General features: G+C 33.5%; 1 protein-coding gene and 2 pseudogenes across 1 annotated transcript; 1 reads left to right on the forward strand and 2 right to left on the reverse strand.

Moving 5' to 3' along the window:
* Positions 1-1825: 1825 nt before the first annotated feature.
* On the forward strand, positions 1826-4600 carry LOC134246801 (uncharacterized; annotated as a pseudogene).
* Positions 4601-5285: 685 nt separating this feature from the next.
* Positions 5286-6220, reverse strand: LOC134246797 (uncharacterized). The gene is made up of 2 exons (XM_062729152.1): positions 6012-6220; positions 5286-5427 (listed from the first exon to the last, which is right to left on the reverse strand). The coding sequence occupies exons 1-2, from the start codon at positions 6218-6220 to the stop codon at positions 5286-5288; spliced, it is 351 nt and encodes a 116-aa protein (XP_062585136.1).
* A 2399-nt stretch (positions 6221-8619) lies between these two features.
* On the reverse strand, positions 8620-13828 carry LOC134246798 (uncharacterized; annotated as a pseudogene).
* Between the last annotated feature and the right edge of the window lie 4889 nt (positions 13829-18717).

Below are 18717 nucleotides of genomic sequence, written 5' to 3' on the forward strand. Positions count from 1 at the left end.
CCGTCGTTACTAAAATTGGAAATTTCTGTGAAAATCATTCAAAATACTACTCATCCTACAGTTTTGATCTGATTTCAATATAACATGGCACACAAGTAGACTACACCAAGATACATAATTCCGTGTATCAGTTTTTGATTTCAATGAACGGTGTTGCCGTTGTTACTAAAAATAGAATTTTTTTTGAAATGCATTAAAAATGCTACTCCTTCTACAGTTTTGATCTGAATTCAATATAACTTGGCACACATGTAGACTACACTAAGATACATAATTCTGTTTATTGGTTTTTAATTTCGATTAACGTTGTTGCCGTTGTTACTAAAAATAGAAATTTCTGTGAAAATCATTCAAAATGCTACTCTTCCTACAGTTTTGTTCTGATTTCAATATAACATGGCACAGAAGTAGACTACACTATGATATATAATTCTGTATCGGTTTTTGATTTCAACGAACAGTGTTGCCGTCGTTACTAAAATTGGAAATTTCTGTGAAAATCATTCAAAATACTACTCATCACAAGATGAAACACGATTTTTAAGTCCGGTTTAATGGTGGCTTATAGGTCCTTAATGGTGGTTTTATGGTTGTCTTTAAGTCACCATTAAGTCACCATTAAGTACCTTTAAGTAACATTTACACCACCATTAAGTTACCATTAAGCCAACTCAAAGTCCTTAATGGGTGCTTAAATGTAGCTTAATGGTAGCTTAATGGTGGCTTACAGGTTCTTAATGGTAACTTTTAGACCACCATTAAGCTACCATTAAGCTAGACTTACAGGTGCTTAATGTCCAAACTCCATTAAGCTACCATTAAGCCACCATTAAGTCACATTATGCAGTCGATAATATTGTTTATATGGGTGAAAATTTATTTTTATAGTGATTTGTTATCAATATTATAAATGTAGAGTTCGCACATATCTTGATTTGGTAAAAATAATGAAAAAAAAAATTCAAAATTCAAAAAAAAAAACAAAAAAAAAAAAAAAAAAAAAAAAAAAAAAAAAAAAAAAAAAAAACGCCACAGTCGGGGCGCGATCCCATGACCTTAGGGTTGCAAGGCGAACGCCTTATCTGTTAGGCTATCGCTGCTCTTGATTATGTAAGGAAAATATTAAATATTTAACCTTTTTTTTTTTTTAAAATTTGTTTGGACTTGTAAAGGTATTTAATAGTATTTTGTTGAACATTTCCAAAAGTCTTGAATTGATTTATTAATCAAAATATAAACAATTTTATTTGTGGATCTTTTTGAAAGGCTTATACCACATTAATATTTCTACACTGAGTTCGGCTTTTAGATTGATGTAATGTGATTGAGTTCTTCGCTCTGTTATTCGAAAATTTTCGAAATGTAAACAATAAACCATGATTGAAAATAAATTAATTATAGATAAAACACAAAAATCTATCATCAAAAAAGAAAGAGGAAAAAACAGATTCTACTATTATTCTTAATATACTGCGGATATTAACGGTTTCTGTGACAACAATTTAGTGACAATCCACAATCAATAAATACCGTATATCCGTTTTTTTTTCGCGTGTCGGAAAATTTGCGAAAATGGGGTAGATTAGTACAGTTTTTATTTTGCGTGAGTTATTTTTTACGATTGAAGATTTTTTTGTTTAAAATTGTAATGTTTTTATGTCACATTATAGCTGACATAATTTCTGCGTGTTTTATATTTTGCGAATTTAAAATGGTCGCAAAAAATAGATCACCGCGAAAAAAAACGGATATACGGTAATAGAATTCAGACTACTTTACTTATTTGGTTATATCTGAATGTATTTCCGAAATATTTACGGTAAAAGTTGTCACACCTGAAATCTGACCTAAAATTGCGTGCGAGTTATGCCCCTTGACACGAACCCGCCATATTTAAACTATCGACGCTGAAACGTCACGATACAGACGATGGTAGATTGAAACATAAAATATGGTGTTGTGTGCTGCGCCAAACTGTGATATCCGGTATGGACAGGGTGTGTCTATGTTTTCGTTCCCTGACGATCCCAAATTATGCCATATTTGGGTAAGAAAGCTCAAAACTGTTAATTACTGGCCATCCAAACACTCAACAGCTGCTCAAAGCTTTGCGAGCGACATTTTGCCCTCGACAGTTTTGTTATTGAGCCTTCAAGAGCGCGATGCATGGGGTACAGTCGACTCCAATTAAAAAAGGATGCCATACCTAGCATATTCGACTATAGACCATTGAATACTAAAGGCCATAAAAGGAAAACAGCAAATGTAGACGTTTTATATGTACCAAAACAAGGTCGGACATCGAATGCTCTGGAGAAAAGACGTGCAGTTGCAGTGTTTTTTTTTTTAAGTTTACAATTGGATTTACAAAAAATTCAATGCGTCCATAATTGTTAAGATTAGTTTTAATACAGATTAGGTTTGTCCATCATACATTGTACTTTAAATTATGAGGTTATCTTTAAAACTGCATGAATATTAGGCCTAAGCCTATGTATGGGGCTGGGCTATAAGGTAACTTGTACTGAAAAATTAATCACTATGGTAAACTTTAATTATATTTTTAATCTTATACAGACTCAGAACCTTGACGAAGATGTAGAGATTATTCTTCCTCCTCCAAGCCAGTTTCAGGACAGTCCAGAGACTCTTAACACAGAAGCCAGCTGTCAAAGCAACCCAATGACTTTTGAAATGTCTTCACAAACTACTTATGGGTTGGTGGTAAGTTTTGTTACATTTGTATTGATTTGCCACTTGAATGACATAGAACATTTTGAATTTATCAAGTTATTACATTTTTTTAATTAAATAATTATTTTCACTTGTAAATGTCATTTTTTGATTTTACTTCATGAATTTAAGAAACGCAGACATGTCTCTATACAGACAGAGATTCAACCCAGTACAAAATCCTGTGGTACCCAGACTGAAACACTGCTTACATTGGATGCACCTGAGGACCTTGATGAGAGCATGGAGTCACTGGTCAGCAAAGATTCGGAAGCTTCAGAATGGATTCCACCTGATATTGATGAAAACAATAACACAGATCATCATGATGTTCCTCCAAGTCACTGTAGCAGAAAATTTATTGTGTTTGAAGAATTTTTAGACCAGCTTCTCCAGATTTGTACGATGTGTGGACAGAAGTGTGACATTAGGAAAACCATAGTTGGAACTCTGCTGTTTGTGTCCAGGGTATGTGCCTGTGGGGAGACTTTCACATGGGGATCACAACCATTAACTGGATCAATTCCTACTGGAAACTTGATTTTGGCAGCAGCAATTTTGATTAGTGGCGGCAGCATAAATCAAAGTTTGACCATGTTTCAACATGCCAATATATCCTGTTTCTCAGAGAGAACCTATCACAACATCCAACAGCATTATCTTGTACCAGCTGTTGAAAGGGTTTGGAGAGAACATCAAAATGCAATATTTGATGTTATTAGACAACAGAATGTAGCTGTAGTTGTCGGGGGAGATGCTAGATGCTGTTCACCAGGACACACGGCTAAATATGGATCATGTAGTTTGATGGACCTGGAGCTGAGACAGACACTTGATGTTCAACTAGTTCAGGTAAAAAGAATGCAGAACCTCTGTTTGCCATATTTTACTTTACTGCACTTGCATGCATATATTACTTCAACATTCAGCACTGAATATGTTATGTTTAAAATGTGTTAACATGGTTCGAGTTCTCAAAACAATATATGCTTAACTTTTATAGAGCAATGAAGTCAAAAGTTCGTATTGGATGGAAATGGAGGGTTTGACAAGGTGCCTTAAGAGAGTGGAAGAGGAGGGTGTAGTTTTTAGTGACCTCGTTACTGACAGACATTCCCAGATTAAAGCTTACATGAAAAAAGAAAGAAGTGATATCAACCATTGGTTTGATGTGTGGCATATGGCCAAAGGTAAACTCAGTTTACATGATACACTATTGTTTTATACAATCTAAAATGCATTGGGTATTCTTTGAAGTTATTTAACTGAATAGCTACATACTTATCATTTAATAATTGATTTGTGTTTTGTAGGGGTGTTTAAAAAGTTGGAGGCTATTGGGAAGAAAAAGAAGTACAAGCAAGTGGGTGATTGGTCACGGTCAGTTTCAAACCACCTATACTGGTGCGCGGAATCTAGCGAAGGAGATGGTGACTTGGTTTCTGAGAAATGGCTGTCTATCCTCAACCATATCACTAATGTTCACGAGGGTCATGGAAAGCGATTCCCCAAGTGCTTACATGGTGACCTGGAGGACAGAGATTGGATTAAGAAAGGTAACTTTGTAAGCATGGGTTTGAAAAATAAACAAAAACATTTCTCTGTCCCTAGTTTGCAGATATACATTATAAGTTAGTACATTAGTATGAAGCATTATTGATCTAAACTACAAAATTGTATCCTTATTTCAGGTAGTCTAGCTTTCCAGGAGATGGAAAAGGTTGTTAATGGCAGACTTCTGGTACAAGACATCAAGAAACTCTCCCCTGCAGAGCAAACTTCAGCCCTGGAAGCATACCACAATGTTGTGTGTCATTTTGCACCTAAAGCTCTGCATTTCTTTTATGGTGCAATGAAGGCCAGGTAAGTATTTTCTCCTTTTATTCAAAACTCAAATGCTAAAATTGTTTTTAAAGAATTTAATCATAAATCACGAATGACACTGTTCTTCTCTTTTTCAGAATATACATTTTTCAAAATCCTTTGACATAAAATTATGATTAGTAAGGAAATGGCTATTCAAATAATTTTTAGAATTATAAAGTATACATCTTTTTTTAGTGCTTCTGATTATTAGTTTAGACAGTATTGTATTAAATAATTAAATACTGAATGTAACACACTTTTGATTGGCTAGAAAATTACATTGAAGTTGAAACTGTATACCCTGGGTTGCATGCGTCACAATGACTTTCGTCAAAAACATATCAATCCGCTTGACTTTATATTTAAATTTTGTACAATTTAATGTCATATTTGAGGTGAAATTGTCTACTTTCCTATATTTGATAGTAGTAAATTGAATGAGCTTATTAGCTACTCAAGTTATACTGTATAACCTGGGTTGGAACACTACACATTTTTACACAAACAATATATAGCGTAAACTGTCCCAATCCAGGTTATACTGTATAACTTGGGGAGATATTAAATTTATTCCTTTAAATTAATACCAGGTATTTCTTTCAGTCAGAATCATCTGTATGGATAGAATAAAATACTACTTCTTTATTTGTATTGCCAAGATTACCTTAAAATTTTACAAAAAAAACCTACTTGTGTACAAATTCATTTTCTTCCAGTGGTCCATTTTCTTGTAGATATTCATAGAAGGATGTCTCTAAAACCCATCTGTTGAGACAGTTTGCAAACCCCTCATGTTCAGTGATGCAGGTCCCTCCTCCCTCTTCAATCCTTGACTCAATGTCAGCATAAAAATGGCAACATTTGCATTCTCTTGCAGTTGGCATAGAAATGCAGTTTTTCCAGGAACACCCCCCCCCCCCCCCCCCCCCACCCCCCCCCCCCACCCCCCCCCACTCCGTTTGGGCGAGTTTTACTTTATGGTTTTTTTTTGCTTGTCAATAAATTTCAGGGATAGGAATTTTTTTTGACTGAGGTGAACCCCCCCCCCCTTGAAAAAATTTCTGGATCCGCGCCTGCATATATATCTCCAATGGCTTTTTAAACTCTAAAGTATTATTCTTATTTAATCTCGTCCTTAATCGCTGTTCAGGGGTACTAGAGATATAGGACTATAACAGAGTACTATTAAAGTAATCTTCAACAGCTCTTCTTTTCTTTCCTTTTCATTGTATACATGTGTATACCAATACAGGGCAATATATGTTGATATGTACATGTACGTTACATGATGAACTCTTAATCCTAAAGTCAGCATACTTAAATCTATTTCTAAAGATTCTTAGACTTTTTCTGTTAATCATTTCATAAACTTTTAGTTAATACTACGTTAAGATACATGTATGACTTTGTACCAGTGCATGTCTGAAGGTAGGTCTTCATCGTCGCTGTGGACGCTGCCTTGTACCGACTGCCCCGAGTCACTTTCATCGTCCAGTGGCTGTCTTGCTGTCTCTTGTCTTTTAACTGGCTCGTATTGATACGGCTGCACAGTCATTTTAATAGTTAAGTCGATTTCTGGTACGCTTTCATCCGTGTCACTTTCGGTAGATTCGTACAGCATGTTCCACTGAAGGGCAGATAACTCATATCGGATCGTTCTACCTGAGTTTCGTATATGAGAAATTTTACCTGTGTATCACCGGGGTAAAAAAATAATAATCATGGTACAATTCTTATTTAGGTATCAACTCCCCAAATAATAAGTTAAAACAGGCTTTAAGAACCTTTTCAGTTGACCTTTAAAAAGTTTTTCATGGTAAAAGTCAATCTTTGATAACTAAACATTTGTATACCAGTAGCCCCCCCCCCCCCCCCCCCCCCCCCAAAAAAAAAAGGACAGAGATTTTTTTTCATGAGATTATATAGTTATATTCCTGTGAATTCTGTTGCGGAATGTTTCTTTTAACACCTGAAATAAAAATACCATTTTGTTTTTAAAAAGTAATATATATTTTGTGTTCATGAATATAGATAATTTTAAGAACAAATTGATTTTTTGGTATTGTAAATTTAAGATATTTCACAAGGACTTGCTCACGGTGTGTAATAATTATTTATTTTTAAAAATCATATGCACTAAAAATAAAAACAACGTATGTAATAATGATTTATTTTAAAAAAAATAATATACGGTTCTGATACAGGATGTCTTGTTTTATTATCACTGTAAATGATTTTTTAAAAAAATTAGACACCTCGAGCAAGCCCCTGTGGCTATTAGCTAACTTTGTTCCCAGTGATCAAGTTTATGCATGTTGACAAAAAACTCGTAGAAATTATGATCGAGACACAATTATGAGTTGGAATAGATTTTGCGTAAATGATATTAAAATAACTAAAAGTTAGTTCAAAGATTCTATATAAGATGCATAAAAGTTTAATGAGGTTTGACCATTAAGTCACCATTAAGCTCAGCTTAATGGTGGCTTAATGGTAGCTTAATGAAGTTTGGACATTAAGCACCTGTAAGTTGCAGCTTAATGGTGGCTTAAAGGAATTAAGGTATACCTTTACTCAGAAATAAAAAAAAATTCCACTGATAGGAACGACAAACCATAAAAAGTATGTTATAGACCCCAATCAGTAGTGTCATTTTTCACTTTGAAATATCTAGGTCGATGACCTACTTTTTTTGCTATTGGCCACCCAAGATTTCCCGGAAAATTCCCCCAAAATCAACACAATGGCCATTTTTTCCTTTTCAAGCAAAATATGAAAAGTATAAGAAATCTTTTAGTATATAAAATGTATTATATAATAGTAAGGGTTGCTAATTACCAAATAATTTTCAGATTTGGGCCAACAAATTAAAAATTATTGAAGTCCGAATTTCCTCTGTCATTTTCAAAATTCAACCAGTTTTTCATCAATAAATTAAAAAAATCCCACTGATAGGAACAATAAATAAATCATACTTATTGAAGACTTAAATTCTCTTTATTATATTGGTAAAAAATGAATATGGGGTCAATGGTCAAATTTTTCAGAAATTTTGACTTGAAAAATTTTCATTTTTTTTTCACAGTGCCAATCCACTATATTTTGTAGTTAAATAAAATATTTTAAAAAATATTTATAATTTTTTAACCAAATAAGATTTTCAAATGCATCACTATATCAGAAAAATATAGTTTTGTAAATATAACAAAAAAAAGCTTTGGTTTTCATTAAATCCAAAAATTTTAATCAGAATTTCCTCTGTCATACTTTGATCAATAAATGCAATATTTTGTACAACTACATTTTGATACACATTTTTTGATGAATATTGAAAATGTAATGAAATATTTATACTGTACATGTTTTTCAGAGATATATTGTACGACATCTGTTATAATGTTATATTTAAAAAAATATATATACACAAAAATATGATTTAATTGATCTTTACATGCATATATCTCAATGGCTTCTTTTTTTTGACCTAATTTTGATAACATAAGAAAATGCATGGAATAAAAAATTTTAACGTTATAATAATAATAACCTTATCACATCTTACAAGATTATGGATTTTAAAAGTGTAAAATATCTTACAACAAATATTTAATCGTTATAACAGTCTATACCTTAATTTGAGGCAGGAAAATTAATTAAACTTAAATAATTCGCTTTGCACAATTACATAATCAATCTATTACCTCTTTGCCAGGTTATCATACAACGTTAGGCAAGTCTCAATCACGAACTACATTGTACATGTACATGTCGGTATAAAATACATGATGTATAAAATATAATTGTAAGATGAATATGCATTTGGTAATCTGTTATTTAATAGCATACATCAAAAATACATACTGATGAGAACAAGCTGTACTTTTTAACATTGTTGCACACAATAACATATATCTTAATTTTCTTCAAAACATATATTAAATATTCGCCTTCAAGAATCTTTTTTTTTTTGGTATAAAAAAAAACCTGGAAGATTATAAACTTGCTAAATTTGTATTTTAAAAAAAGCTGATGAAAATAAATTAATACCATTGAATTTCTTTCATTTAAATAATACAATGCACATTATAATATATTTAACTTTCATTTAATGACAGAAAAAAAGAGTTCACAGCCTCAATAATTTTGTTTGACTTTGTCACCCTCACCATGCTCACAGAACTGTTGCTACAGACTTCAGTAAACAATGCATGGATACCATTCTGATCTCTAGAGTAAGCTAGTCTCAAACTATCAAAATCTAACCCACTTCCAGCTATTCTTTTAGCCATACACACACTCAACACCTTTTTCTGAACAAGAATTTGTTAGGAAGGAAAATTTTTGTCAACTTCCTTTTGGTAAGACAGTACATTCATTGCATAATCAAGTGAAAATGTAGCACCTTTATGCTTTTCATCTGATAAATTCACTAATTCTAGCAACTTTTGCAACACTAAAATATCTTCAAGGGCATTATGTGCTTCATATGAACATGCAAGTAGACTTTCTACAAGATTTTGCTGGCTATAAGAGCTCAGGTTTGGATGAGATATTCGAAACAAAAGCTTTGTATCAATAAACCCCTTCACTTTTCTTGAAAATCTTGGTAACATTGAACATGATTCAAGAGCTCGAAAAAGCACTGGACAATCAAAAACCTTAATGTTGTGACCTACTAAAATGATGTTGTGATGTTGTTGTACTTTTCAAGAAATTTCAAGAAAGAATCCATTGCAGCCACCAGAGAAATGCCTCCCACTTCTTTGTTGTTATGGTAGAGTTTCCCATTCCTAACAGTGAGTCCTGTTATTTCGGAAGCTGTTGGCGTTATGGGCCTCTTAGGGACAACGTATGAAGAAAATCTATCCTCTTTCTGTACCGCTGCCAACTGAACAATATGAGAAGTGCGAGCTAAAAGAAAATATTACTGTTTAGCGTACCAGTTTATGTTTGAACAAGTAAATATATTCTCTCCAGGCCAACAGACATTAATAGTACTTTAGTGGAGTATATTTACTGCTATTTAATTATACAGAATAAATTTCACCATATATGGCATGCCTAAATATCAGATAAAAACTATTAGATCATTACCTAATCCTGTAGTTTCTAAATCAAATAAGATAAGTGTATGATTTTCAACATCAACTGTTTCCATCTGTGGCCTTGGGAATGGGACTGGAATTTCTGTAATGATGTTATCTTGCTGAGGACCTAACCCTATTCCAGATTCATATGTGGATCCTTCATGAATTTCTTTTCTAGTTGTACTCAAGGATCTTGAAGAATTGAGAATAAATGCTTAGTCTAATATAAATTCATGTATTGCAATAAACCAAACTGATTACCACAATCATTCATGTGACTAGGTTATTTTACATTACCTCCTGGCTTTCAGCTCACGTCTTCTTCTCTTAGCCTCCTTAGTTTTGGCGATCGCCTTTCTCTTCCTGGTCTGGGATTCCCTGAGGTAGCACAACTTTCTCGTAAACCTTCCTGGAGATAACCCTATCTTTTTGTTTACCTATTTCAACAGAAACAACATTAAACATTTATAAGAGGAATGTTAATTACAAAAATTGCTTGTACACATTTATTATATTATGATTTTAAAATTTTATGATTATTATCATTTTTTTTTTTTAACATTTTTTAAATATGAATTTACAAACAACCAGTATATATAATATACTCACAGCAACAAGATAAGATGCTCCGGAGTTTTTTTCTGCCACAGATGCTGCTACTCTGAAGTTTAAGCTAGCTGAGCCGCTAAAGTAGCGGTTTTTCGGAGCTTTCAGTGACACAGTCCTATTGAAGGACTCATTTGGTTGGGTGCTTCCCAGACTGGAAATCTTACAGCTGTTCTGCTTCCATTGGTTGCATAACGAATGTAGAGAATCTTGAAGGGCCGAGTCTTTTAATGGCTTTCCATAAGGCAAGGAAGTGTACCTTTAATTTATTTTGAACATAAATTGAATCAATTAAATCAGGATTAAGAAGTGTAAAAAATAAAGCTTGCACAAAATAAGATGAATGTTTATAAGTATTTTAATTTGTTCAAATTGATTGTGAATTACATCCTAGTTATTGTGCATGTACTTAATTTGATGTATTCAAAGTATATAGTGCAGTCACTGGGTATGGAGTTATTATTCATGAATTCGCACTACTTATATCCGTGCAGTTTTTTGTATATTTCAATGATTTCTTAGCAGTATATATATTCATGAATTAGCGCATCATTGTCTGCGCCATACCCGCTTAAATATGAAGCCTGCTTTTTTCAGTACACATACAGTATGTCTGACAAATTAGTCATATTTATGATTATTCTACCTTTGCTTCGGATTGTTGACATGCTGACACCAGGAATCGCTGCATGACTCATGGTTTCCGAAAGGGTGGTTACAGAGGGCATCAAGCGCTTTTTCTATTCCTTTTGGGTTTCCCTGGTTTTGTGCTAGTAAATAATTAAAGCATTTTTGAAGATAGCGGATAACCTTTGAAGACAGTGACTTGTGCTTTTTCTGCAAAGCATATAGACTTGAGGAAAAATTTTTCCTAAGTTGTCACACTTTTTTTTAATATCTGGGTTCACACTCTTTTTCAGGCGATAAATGGTGGTGGTGTCATCATCAGCTATAACAGTGGACACCTTCACTCCTTTGTCCAGTTTTTTCTCCACCATACTAATTACCATGCTTGGTTCCATAGATTTAGAACTTCCTAAAAAATCAAAAACAAATTTAAAAACTGATTTTTAAAATTTAACAAAATAAAAAACCTTTATATATAAGACCAATTTTACATTTGAAAATTAAATTCAAATATGTACATGTCCATTTCTCAGTTTCAAAAATTGCTATAATTTAGCAGTTCAGTAAGTGTTCATTCATTCTATTCTAAAGAAAAAACCCACATACATAGATATAAAGATAAGAATTATTAATACCATTTTGGGGCCCATCAGGACATATAAGTAAAGAGAAATACATACAAGAAGAAATTGATAGCAGCAATATGTATACATACATATAAATCAAAAGATGACAATTAAAACCTATTCTTAACTTCAAATTTAAACCACTCATTTCAATTGAATTATCTGATACCTTGCCAATTCTGTCTGCAGTCATGCTCCTTGGCTTCTTTCCCACTTCGTTTGGCACTTTCACAGATCCTGCAAGTCTTGCTACGAACTTCATAGCCAATTATTTTGCCAGTGTGCTCACCAATCATTGAGCAGTGTCCTTCAATTAAAATGAAAAGGAGTAAAGGTAAAATTATTACTTTGACCTCTCATATCATGTGAGTTGCAGAAATTACACTCTGACAGCTAGTTTTACTTACCTGATAAGCTATCGAATGAGTGACCACTACCCCTCTTCTGCCATCCAGCATCATCACTCACTGTTAATTCTTCAGTTCCTTCAGTTCTGAAAAATAAATTTATGTCTTTTTTTTTTTTGTTTTATTTTAATTATTTTATTGATATTACTATATTACTCCTATTTTTATAACTCCTATTATTATTACTCCTATTATTAATACAAATTATTTTGAAATACTGATTATGATAAAATGCAAAAAGTAGTTTTGTGAGGAAATACTGAAATCGGTATTGTGTCATGTATTGATATACCATCACTTTTTATAGATGTATACATGTAATACATTAAACAATGTACTCACTCAACTGTTGCTTGAATTTCATCTTGTAAGACCTGATGGATGGTGTCTTCAGCAACTTTTTCAATGGCCAGCCCTGTCTCTGTTTGTCTATTCTGGATGGTCTTTGTACTCAAAGCAGGGATGTTTAAAGATGTTAACAGGTCATTTACTTGAGCTGGGCCAATGCCAGTATGGATCATTCCTATTGGATTGTAAAAAAAAAATTGTTACTTGTTAATGAAAATCAATTTATTAAATTTGGAAACATACTTTTAAATTGCATGCAACATTCATACCTGTAGCTAATTTAGTATTTGCATCCCATATGCGACCATGGCGTTTTCCAGTTGGAATCACATTAACATGTCCACACCATAAATTTCTACAGCGAACCTGAAGAAAGCTTCTAAGCCACAATCACGTATTCCTTGGGTGTGAGACAACTGAAGTGGCAATCCACACTGTTTACATCCAGACAATCCGTGGGCCAGAACCCCAAGCTCCACCACCCTCCTTCCTTCTCTCCATGATGAATCATAGCTAACATAAAAATTTACATATCTAATAAATCTGTTTATATTGAAAGTAAAGCATGTAAATAAGATTATTATATGCATATTACAAAATTCAATATATTACAAGATACAAATTTCAATTCACTAGTTCAGTACTATAGCTAGGCCTATAATAAATATCATTTAGAATTTGCACAGAATTTAAAAATCAGAACCAATTCAAATCAATTTTAAAAAAAATTTAAAAAATTATACAATATATGCATTTGTTTGAATGCATTGTTTTCAGCTGCAGGTTCAGAGTTTACATGTTACACACACCTTTTTATACACATATTAGGCCGGTACTAAGCCTTTTTGTAGTCGGACTTACATGTACTGTAATCTACATCAGTACATGTATTAGATACAAGCCTTATGATATAATCACAGGGACTTGCTCCAGCATGTAAAATATCTATTAAAATGGTTTTTTTTTTTCTAAATATTTTTTCTGGGGAAAATGTGATATAATGCATCACAGCAACATTACCAATTGAGTCTTTAACTCTTTCTCTCTAATCATGACTGAGGGGAAAAATGTAAGATTGTTTGATTTCAACAATTTTTTTTTGTGTTACTTTTCATAAGTGTGTGAAATTAAAATTGGGAATGTATTGCCCGTATCCGTTTTTGTACGTCATGCATGCATAGTGCCGTGTGTGTATTCACCCAAAATGTAATTGCAGGTAATATTAAATAATCATTTTGAACTCAGATATATTAGATCACAGGCATGGCCATATTCAAGTAACTTACCCAGAATCTGAATGAACAAACACATTGCATCCAGCTGTGTCGGGAACTTCACGATCGTTGAACGTGTGGGGTACATGTTCCTGTGGAATTTGCTCGGAACTTGTTTCCTCGTAACGATTGGCCTGTGAGTGCGAATAATTGTGGTCGTCCCGGACGCACTTCCATCGGGATTTTAAGACATCCGAGTTTTTTGTGTATTTGTTATTTTGCTTTGAAAATCCCTGTCGTTTCCACCGCGTCATTCTTTCTGACAGACGACTGTTTACACTCGCCGCGAAATTTACGGCATGTCGCAAATACCAAACTGCATTCATCCTACAGTTTTAGTCCGATTTTAATATGGCTTGGAACATACATAGACAATGCTAAGACTCATAAGTCTGATTATGAGATTTTCATTTTGAGGAAGTGTTGCTATAGTCTGCATCATCCAGAAGTTTGCGTTTACCTCCACAACCCTTTGTGGAGGTAAACGCAAACGTCTGGATGATGCAGACTAGTGTTGCTATGGTAACTAGAAATAGAAATTTCTGTGAAATTTGTTCAAAAGGCTATTCCTATGAAGTTACTTATTAATAATTTTTTTTTATATATAAAACTTAAGAATTAAAACAAATACCAGAATTGGAAAGCTTTCAACATGCACAGTCCAGACCTACAAGAATAATGAAATATTTTAATGCAATTTGACATTATTTTAACTGTAATGTTATTGTATTCACTTGCAATGGCAGTAAAGGGTACTGTGATGCGTTGGAAACAACACTTCATGAAAGTGCATGTGCAGTCCGAGTTGATGTAGCCTTTTATCATGTTTATGATAATATGAGATTAGAGGGTGGTTTCTCATTTCACTTCAGTCAATCTTGCTTCAACTGTCAACTTTTGAACCTTAATTAACAACAATTAACATTCTCAGAACTTTTCAAATTCCCCTCATTCTTAGTTGAGATGCAGAGAAGGTGAAAAAGAATGTTGTAAAATATATTTATTTAGATATTTTCTTAAATGTAAAAAATAGCATTTTAGAAATACCAAACCATTCTCTTCTTTAATAAGAATATTAATTTCATTCATAGTTGAGAATGATTTTTAAACATCTGTGAAATTCAAAATAAAGGGAACGATGAACTTGTTTATTGTGCATGTTGGGTGTATGTCTGTCTAGAGCTAAATTAGTGTCAGTCTAGAAATATAAAATTAGATATGTATTATAAATTCATATTTGATTCAGTAAATAAGAATGCGTTGAAGTTATATGTTAGTCAAAATTCAAATTCTTATTAGTTATTCATTGTAATAATTTACCATAACAGTAAAACTGTATATAAATTAATCTTCCTGACCAATGTGAACATTCAGAATATTAGTACATGTGTAATATATACCATTTGATTTGGTTTGTCAGGATTTACTCCTGATTGCCTTGTGTTCTCAGGGAAATAGATACTGCATAGAAATATTATGCTGTAATTTGCATTATTGATAGATCTACTACTCTAAGAATCAGCTATGATCTGTCTTTTTAATCAATAGAGGAATATGAAATTTGTTCTTTCCACATGTTCTGTATTGATCATAACCTAGCATCAATCTCTATTTTTAGAAACTGATGTAAAGTTTATAAAAAAAGACGTTTTTTCATTATTATTTAATTTTCATGGCCTCTTTCCTTCTTAACAGGTTTTTAGCTGAAAATTGTAAAATAGCTGCAGAGTGTGCTAACTACATAACTGCTTCAATCTTGATTATACAATCCATAAACTTAGTAAATTTACCCCTTTACCCCCCCCCCCCCCTCCTTCAGTTTCACTTTCAAAGAGATTTCAGAAAGTTAAGTGGATAACTAATATGAATTGTTTTTTTTTAAATCTCCCCCACCCCATGTCAAGTAACGCAAACAAATATTTTGTGGGATTTAAGGGAATCACCTTGTCTGTCTGTTAATCTGTCAATCCATAAATCTGTCCTTGCAACCTTGTCCAGTCAATTACTTTGTTATGAACTGTGGAGAAAAAATGAAAGCTCATACTTGGTACAAAAATTGTCTGTGATCCAAGTGTGTCATGAACTTGATCCAACATCATTTCAGCAGGTTCAAGAAATAATTATAACATTTTTGTCAGGGCCATCACTTTGGTATAGGGTCTCTTATGATCCAAAGGTGTCTTGACCCAAGTTCATTCCAATAAGTTCAAGCTGAATTCTTAGTATATGAACAGATATTGTAAAATCTTTATGTACCGTACATGTATAACAGTACCAGGGTAATATAAAAGGTGAGCATTATGGCCCATGGACCAGTTGTATGACCCTCATATCAGTTTATATTTTACCTGTATTTAACTGTTTTGTCCAAGAATCATTAAATATTTCGTATTTTTGATATCAGACATGTACTTTTATATACTTTTATATAATTCATAATGTATATCATAGGAATTGAAAGTTCTAAAGGAATTCTTTTGTTTTTCAGTCGGAGGAGAGCCTTGACAAGGATTACTGTATGATCGATTACCCACCCACATCTTACGACTGTTACTATGATTTAGAGTGTATGATTTGTAAAAACAGAACAGACATTAAAGATACAGGCTGCGTCCACAGAAACAGACCAGAGGTATGGATATTACCATTTCCATAGGACAGTCCTATGCTTTTGCCTGGTTTCTTTGTTCAGTCTTATAGAATATTCAGGACTAGATAATTCTTTCAAATTATATTTTATCCTTCTTCTTTTTGACCTATATCTTGCTTCTTAAATAATTCCAGATGTGTCACAATGGTAAAATGTCTGCCACACCATTTCATTGCCACCATATTTGTTCCCTTCTGAAAACCTGTCAGGCTTGTTTGTCACAAGGTCGTGGTGTCAAGTTGACATCTACATCTCCGCGGCGGCGATTCTATCAGGTGGAATGCTCGTGGTGTGCCAAAAATTCAACATGTCAACGGAAAGCAGGTATTTTGATTTTTTAACTTTATTGCTATCCATTTTTGTCCTTCGTCATTCATCGTGTGTTAACATTTGAACATTTTCAGCTTCTTCTCTGAAACCACTGAACGATTTCAACCAATTTTGGCATATAGCATCTATATGTGAAGGGAAACAAAAATTGGGAATTTCATGGTCCCTGCCCCCCTTGGGCCTGGGGGTGGGGCCAAAACCACTAAAATTAGTGCAATCTTTTAAAATCTTCTTCTTTACTCCTGGACATCAAGCAGTCAAACTGTTTTCTTGATTGTTATCAACATTGAGTTCTCTACCAAAATTGTGAAATTCATGGCCCCAGGGTCAGGGGTTCTAGTGCTAGGGCGGGCTCTATTGATCATATAGTGAAAATGCATTAATTCTTTGAAAATCTTCTTCTCTGCTCTTGGGTATCAAATAAACTAAGTACATACTTTATGATGAGCAAGAATGCCTCTATCAAAATTGTGAATTTTTTGGCCCCAAGGTGAGGGGTTCTGGTGTTAGGGTTGGGCTCTATTGATTATATAGTGAAAAAAAATGATTTAATTCTTTGAAAATCTTCTTCTCTGCTCCTGAGTTTTAAATAAACTAACTTAGTACATAGTTATGATGAGCAAGAGTGCCTCTTCTAAAATTTTGAATTTTATGGTCCCAGGATGAGGGGTTCTGGTGTTAGGTCGGGGCTCTATTATTATGTAGTGAAAATGCATGAATTCTTTGAAAATCTTCTTCTCTGCTTCTGGGTATTAAATAAACTCACTAAGTACATAGTTATGATGAGGCAGAGTGCCTCTTCTAAAATTGTGAATTTTATGGGCCCAGTGTCAGGGGTTCCGGTGTTAGGGCGGGGCTCTATTGATTACATAGTGAAAATGCATTAATTTTTTGAAAATCTTCTTCTCTGCTTCTGGGTATGAAATAAACTAACTAAGTACATAGTTATGATGAGCAAGAGTGCCGCTTCTAAAATTGTAAATTTTATGGCCTCAGGGTGAGGAGTTCTGGTGTAAGGGCGGGGCTCTATTGATTATATAGTGAAAATGCATTAATTCTTTGAAAATCTTCTTCTCTGATTCTGGGTATTAGGCAGATGAACAACCTATATAGTTATGATGAACAAGGGTCCTTTACCCAGAATTGTGAATTTCAAGGCCCCAGGATCAGGGAAACCATCAAAGCGGCTCTACTTATATACTGACAAGCAAATTCAAAGAATTGTGGTCCCCTGCTTTCGGTGTCTTTTTGGGGGTTGAGATGTCATTTTTTATGACATTTTGTGTCTAATATGAACGCCCTTTCATAAGTCATCTATTTAGAAAATAGCACTAAACTCCAAGGCTAAGGTCAAAGGGTTAATGTTCTTGATATCCATTGAAAAGTCTTCTCGAAAGGATTACATATGTGAAGTATTAAAGCCCTAGCCCTTACCATTTAAAAGTTATGGTCAAGGTTAAAGTTTTCTCATAAGTACAAAAAATCTCCAAGGTCAAGGTCAAAAGGTCAAGGTTGTTGGTATCAAATGAAAGGTCTTGCCACGAAGAATACATATATGAAATATGAAAGTCCTGGTATCTACTGTTCAAAAGTTGTGGCCAAGGTCAAAGTTTTTGAAAAGTAGGTCAAATTCCAAGGTCAAGGTCCAAGGGGGCAAAGTTATACATATTCAATGAAAGGTCTTTCACAAGAATTATATACATGAAGTACGAAAGCCCTAGCCTTTACCAATCAATAGTTATGGTCAAGGTTAAAGTTTTCTCATAAGTACGGAAAACTCCAAGGTCAAGGTCAAACGGTCAAAGTTGTTGGTATCCAATAAAAGGTCTTGCTACATATGTGAAATACGAAAGTCCTAGTACCTACCATTCAAAAGTTAAACCGATGCACTATTTTATGTATCTTAGTGTAGTCTACTTGTGTGCCAAGTAATATTGAAATCAGACCAAAACTGTAGGAGGAGTAGCATTTTAAAGGAACTTCAAAGAAAATTCTATGTTTAGTAACCATGGCAACACCGTTCACCGAAATCATAAACCGATGCACTATTTAATGTATCTTAGTGTAGTCTACTTGTGTGCCAAGTAAGATTGAAGTCAAATCAAAACTGTAGGAGGAGTAGCGTTTTAAAGGAATTTCAAAGAAAATTCTATTTTTAGTAAC

Source organism: Saccostrea cucullata, unplaced genomic scaffold (genome assembly GCF_032062105.1).
Source record: "Saccostrea cucullata isolate Sc308-1 unplaced genomic scaffold, CSIRO_AGI_Scuc_v1 ctg5491, whole genome shotgun sequence".
In the NCBI taxonomy this organism is placed as follows: Eukaryota; Metazoa; Mollusca; class Bivalvia; order Ostreida; family Ostreidae; genus Saccostrea; species Saccostrea cuccullata.